The sequence below is a fragment of the Puntigrus tetrazona genome, chromosome 16, assembly GCF_018831695.1.
Source record: "Puntigrus tetrazona isolate hp1 chromosome 16, ASM1883169v1, whole genome shotgun sequence".
NCBI lineage: Eukaryota > Metazoa > Chordata > Actinopteri > Cypriniformes > Cyprinidae > Puntigrus > Puntigrus tetrazona.
Window position 1 is genome coordinate 26,276,909 of NC_056714.1, and position 6,000 is coordinate 26,282,908.

General features: G+C 36.7%; 1 protein-coding gene across 1 annotated transcript; it reads left to right on the forward strand.

Annotated features, from left to right (window-relative positions):
• Positions 1–1,507: 1,507 nt before the first annotated feature.
• On the forward strand, positions 1,508–5,642 carry LOC122360074 (uncharacterized protein C1orf232). The gene is made up of 4 exons (XM_043260397.1): positions 1,508–1,588; positions 3,769–3,846; positions 4,062–4,165; positions 5,291–5,642. The coding sequence occupies exons 1-4, from the start codon at positions 1,508–1,510 to the stop codon at positions 5,640–5,642; spliced, it is 615 nt and encodes a 204-aa protein (XP_043116332.1).
• The last annotated feature ends 358 nt before the right edge of the window (positions 5,643–6,000 follow it).

Consider the following 6,000-nt stretch of genomic DNA (forward strand, 5'->3'; position numbering starts at 1 on the left):
TCCCATAGTATATCAGCGGCCGCCACAGATGTTCCAAAGTTAAGTGACACCTCGTGCATTTTTAATAATGTCTGTCTCCATATATTGCGCTGGCAACTTCAGATCAGGTTAACGGGAAACAAGCTACAGGAAACTAATGTGTCAGGTGAAATTACACAACAAACGTTAGCATTCGATGAGCTGGGTTCTGGGTCTGACGTGCACGGGTCTCTATAGTAATTCTGAAAGCACGGGTTAGTGAAAACACACAGAGGTGGAGAGTCGACTTTAAACACCGCTCGGTGTCATCGCTGCTGCTGTTTATGATTTTATTCATTTTAAAAGGGATAGATAGATAGATAGATAGATAGATAGATAGATAGATAGATAGATAGATAGATAGATAGGTAGATAGATAGATAGATAGATAGATAGATAGATAGATAGATAGATAGATAGATAGATAGATAGATAGATAGATAGATAGATAGATTGCATAAAGGGAATTTATTTTAGTGTCACAAAAGCATAATTTATCTCAAATTCTCTTTACTGGAAAGAGAAAAAACAAAGATATTGGTGGTGTTTTATTTCAATTGTTTAATATTTATATATAATGCTATCATTTGTCATTCTGCCTTTAATTTACGATGATTAAAATAAAAAAAATACGGTAATAAACATTTTTTAAAAAGCATTTATATACAAATGTTTTGATATTTAAAATTTTGTATTTTTATATTTAAATTTTTTTATATTATTTATATATTTTTGGATATTATTATTATTATTATTATTATTATTATTAGATTTACATTATAGTATTTAGCTTTATTTCAGCACTTTTAAATATATTATTAATTATGCATTTTAACTTAAAATATTTATAACAGTTAGTTGCCAGCATATTTTTTGTACTTCCCCTTCATTTCAATTAACGAAAAAAAAAATGGCAAAAGTAAATAAAATAATCAATGCAGATGGGCGCATTCGAAACTGCAGACCTGTTTTGGTGTGTTCAGAAAATAATTATAGGATACTTTACAGAATACTACGGTATGTGAAGATCTGACCTTATTGGCCGCTGAAACATGGCATCTGTATGTGTTGATTCAGCTGGGTTAATGTTACACGGCCTGCTCTTCTTAAAGCGGCCAACAATGAAGCTCAGCTATTAGCGGAGCTGCTTGAAATATTCAGTAGGAAACCAACACCTGTTTCCAGGTAACCGATGCTGGGCTTTTGAGCCGTGTCACAGTGTGTTCACCACTAAAACTGCCTCTTGCGTCTACTTCACGCTGAATTCAGGGACTCGACCGGCAGCCCAAGTTTTTCGTTTCATGTAAAGTGCGGGCACTGAGACAATGAGGAGAAGCTGGTTTCCTTTCGGCGCTGAACACTGACTGCCTCTAACTGATGGAAAAGGGGGATCGTTAAAGATCGAGATTTAAACTAAGGCTGGGAGCTTGTTGATGGTGGCGTAGAGACACCTTGGACCGTATCTGAGGATATTTTGAAGGCGCCCGCCATGAATCCCCTGTGGAAAGTCTATAAGAGTAAGGTCATGAAGACCCTCAACCCGGAGATGGAGGAAGACGCGGTGGAAGAGGTAAATGAGTGCAACATGCATTAAAAGAAAAAATTGAGATCTAAAAATCACAGCATTAACTATTTGCATCTGTTTAACCATATTAAAAAAGAAAGAAAGAAAGGCATAAATCTCTTGAGCAGAAAACAAAATAATATAAAATTAAATGAATTTTTATTAAAAGAAATAAATACAAATAATATATATATATATATATATATATATATATATATATATATATATATATATATATATATATATATATATATATATAGTATATATATTATATAAATAATATGTATATTATTAAAATAGTTGTGGGGTATGCAAAAGTTGACAATTAGTTCAAACTAACTTGATTTATTGATCATGTATAAACCTGTTTATTGTATATTTAAAACACATGCAGACAGATGGAAATTTTGACATGCATAAATATTTGTTTATACTGGAACTCTTTAAATAACTGTTTGCAATGAGAGAGAAACCTTTAAAGTACTCCAATTTTTTAAATAAAGAAAAGAACGACTAAATGCTACATTTCAACTACAACGGTAAATAGTTTTTCATTGATTATTATCCCAATTTCTAGAAAGGCAGGGTTTCTGGTGTTGGAATAAGCGACGGTATTACAATAATTAATTAATATGCATAAAACAATTTTTTCTGCCTGACCGGTCACCTGTATGAGTCCAGTTTCTGGCCTCTGATCACTTCACACTCTTAAAAACGAAGGTTCTTTATTGGAACCGATGGTTCTCAGAAGAATCTTGAATGTCCATGGAACTTTTTAAATGCAGAAAAAGTTCAAAAAAAGGTTCTTTAGATTTTTTAAATGCTCTTAAAGATGGTTATTTTAGGGTAAAAAAACGATGCAAAAACGCCTTTATTTTTAAGAGTGTAGCCACCCTGAGAAATAACAGCGCGCAAATGTTCGTAAATGTTAATTAGCAAGAGCGTGTGTTTTTAAAAACCTAATGAATGCAGTTCAGGATGCATTCAAATATTTAACATATTCTTTCACGTATCTGATCAAGGGAAACCTTGACCCACTTTTCGAAGGCCTGTAACTAGATCTCCAGGGGTGAGAGGAATAGGATGGCATTCCAGCGATTGATTGGAGACGGATAGCATACACTAGGGTGTGTTGGGCTCGTTGGCGGGTTCCCCGCAGTTCTCGACTGTCCGAGTGACCTCTCGCTTACCAGTGAACCTGCATAGTTTCCACAGCCTGCTACAACACAGCAATGCTAACAGACCACCGCGGCTTAGTCAAGATAAACACTGCACCCCTTCCTTTAAGTCGTGGCTCGGTTTATGCATAGTATATACAGACTTGTGTTGTTTTCAGATCATTTACACGTTTCGTTTTATTTCGACTAAACCAACTAAACTGGTTTGCTCATTTTGACCTGGGCCACCGGTCAGGTTTACCCTGGTCAAACAGAACTAGTCGGTTTTCGACACAGGTAATATATAGACGCAAAATTGAATTTAATGCGGATGAAAACGAAGCTGCGATCGCTACGTAAGCTTTGGGGAGCCTGGTTACGCGACAACAATGTACTAAAAAAAGTAAAAATGTTCAAAAACGATTCCCGCGCGCTGAACTCGTAACGCGCATGCGCAGAACGTCACTTTTCGTTGTACGTCGGGGGTTTGTTCTTGTTTTGCGATTTCCACGGAGACAAACGAATAAAAACGGCCCCAAAATGAGCGCCAAAAATACCCGCGTTCGTGTGTACGCATCTTTACAATGGCTTTGTAGACTTCCCGTCCAGTTAAAGTTATATACAGAAAGCGGTTTCATCTGAACAATCGCCATTTTGTCAAACAGCAGCAGGCTGCATTTCAGCCCCTCACAGCCTCACTTCCCTTCATATCGTTAATTAAATACAGTGCTGCTCTAATAAAGGTATTATTTTTCGACGTACTTTGAAAACTTTCTCGCTCGAGTTAAAACGAACTCGATGTAATTTCGCTACGAACCGCACGAGGGAGACAAAATGCTGATTTCCATCACGTCGCGTAGTTTTATCCGCAAAAAGAGCTAGAAAATCAACCTGTTTGTTTTTTTTTACTCTTGAATTATTCAGTGTACAAATATCGTAATACAATTTCACCTTCTGTAACTCGCAGCGTTTATTTTTTCTTTACCTCTTATAACTTTCTCTTCGATAAATGTTTTTTTTTCTGTGAAGGTCACTGATGCTGCTGAAGATATCACACCCATCCAGTCCGATGAAGGACCCAGTTCCATGACACAGCTGGCCAAGAGGGTAAATCTGGAAAATGCATACTGCGTAATGCATAATGCATATAATAATTATTTTATCCAAATGCTTTGGAAAGAAAAAAAAACTACTGCAAGTAGTAAAAGCGAGCTTTAAACGCAGGGGCGGTGAATGCACATGCAAATGCAAAAAGTTGTTACTAACAATATGTCCTACGGGCCGCTGCTGAAACTGCTTGATATGTTTGTGTTCGTGCACAGATGCAGGGAGCCGGAGCTAAAGGATGGAAAAGTGTTTCGTCTCTATTCAACAAGGACGATGAACACCAGCTTCTGGAGGCGGACAATCAGCCAGCAGCGGATCAGTGAGTCTCTTGTGATGCATTTAGTTCAGTCTAGTGGGAAAGCATGTTGCACCGAACGTTTCAGCCACTAATTCTTCTATATTCCAGCTCCTTGCAGCAGACAGGAAAAATACAAGCATCCGGAGTGGAAAATGCTGTAGTATAGTGACATTTGTAAGATTGAAATGAATGCTCAAGTGTTTGAGGGCTTTATTGTTTATTTTTTTTTTTTAAAGAAGCCTCTTGTGGTCCACAGGTGTGCATATAATCGTTAAAAAATACATCAGACGTTGTGAAATATCGCTGATTTTCAAATATCAGTTTTGTCTTATGAATAAATGCTAAAAATCATTTGTTTCTGTGATTTTCAGCGTCTTCAGTGTCACGTGATCCGTCAGAAAACATGATTATCATCGATGTTGGCAACAGTCGCACTGCTGAAATGTTGTGGGATAAATGTCTTTACTCTCACGGCAGTGCGTCGCCGCCGAATGAAATAGTTCATTTCTTTAAAAAAATATATTGCTAAACCCACGTTCTTGAAAAGTACTGAATGCATTTGTTGCAAAAACATATTCTTTGAGCAATAAATCAATCGCAAGAACAGCGTTGATTCGAAATAGGAAACATATGTAGTATTATAAACTGTCACTTTTGATAAATTGATGTATGTAAGGTATATGTATATATATATATATATATATATATATATATATATATATATATATATATATATATATATATATATATATATATATGTATGTATATGTATATATGTATATATGTATATATATGTACATGTATATAAATATATATATGTGTATATAAATATATATATATGTGTATATAAATATATATATATATATATATATATATATAAATATATATATATATATTCTACATAACTTTTATATATAATTTCTAACTTTTTAGAACGCACAATAAAATGAATATTACAATAATATATATATATATATATATATATATATATATATATATATATATATATATATATATATATATATATATATATATTTATTTATTATTTATTATTTTTATATATATATAATTCACATTTTTTAACAGTACTGAACATGCTTCTTGCAAAAACTTGTAGATCAAAATACATTTTTATTGTCTTTCCAGTCCACTGGCAGTGAAGCCCGAAGAGCCTCCTCGACCCAACAAGCGCAGCACTGGATTCTGGGATAACTTTGCGACTAAGTGGCACCAAGGGGCCGCCATGAGGCAAGCGGAGGCGGCGGAGGCAGGAGGCGAGGCCGGTCAGGAGGCGTGCAGCGAGAGCGGGGCGAGAGCAGAAGACGGAGAGCAGGTCGGTCAGGAGGCCGAGGCGGGCGACGGCGGCGGCACGGGAAACAGCTTCTCCAAATACGCCACGCTCGGAGGAGACAGCGAAGACGCCCCGGCCTTCAAGTGGAACTTTGTCACCAGCAAACTGGCCGAGCTGAAGACCAAGAGCATGGCCAAGAGCAACTAGCCAACAGAGAGAGCAGGTCATCTCAGTTCAGACCACAGAGGCCACGGTGCTTCACACGGGCCTCATCCTACACCGATGCGCGGAGGTCGACCTTTCACTAAACTCGGCGAAAAGCACCGAGCGCGACCGACACTGTGGCCTCTCTGGACTTGAACTGGTTCGGGCGTCCGTCTGGAAACCGCTGCTTACGGGAAACGTCCGTTCGGTAAAAAAGATTTTTGCGAGAAAACACCGAATCGTCATTACTTTTGCAATTCCTTTTTGGTGCGGAAGAAGTCACACGCTGTAAAAAAAAAAAAAAAAAATTAATTAATTCATTAAAAATCAGGGATGCGTGAGAACGAAGTGTTTATATGTA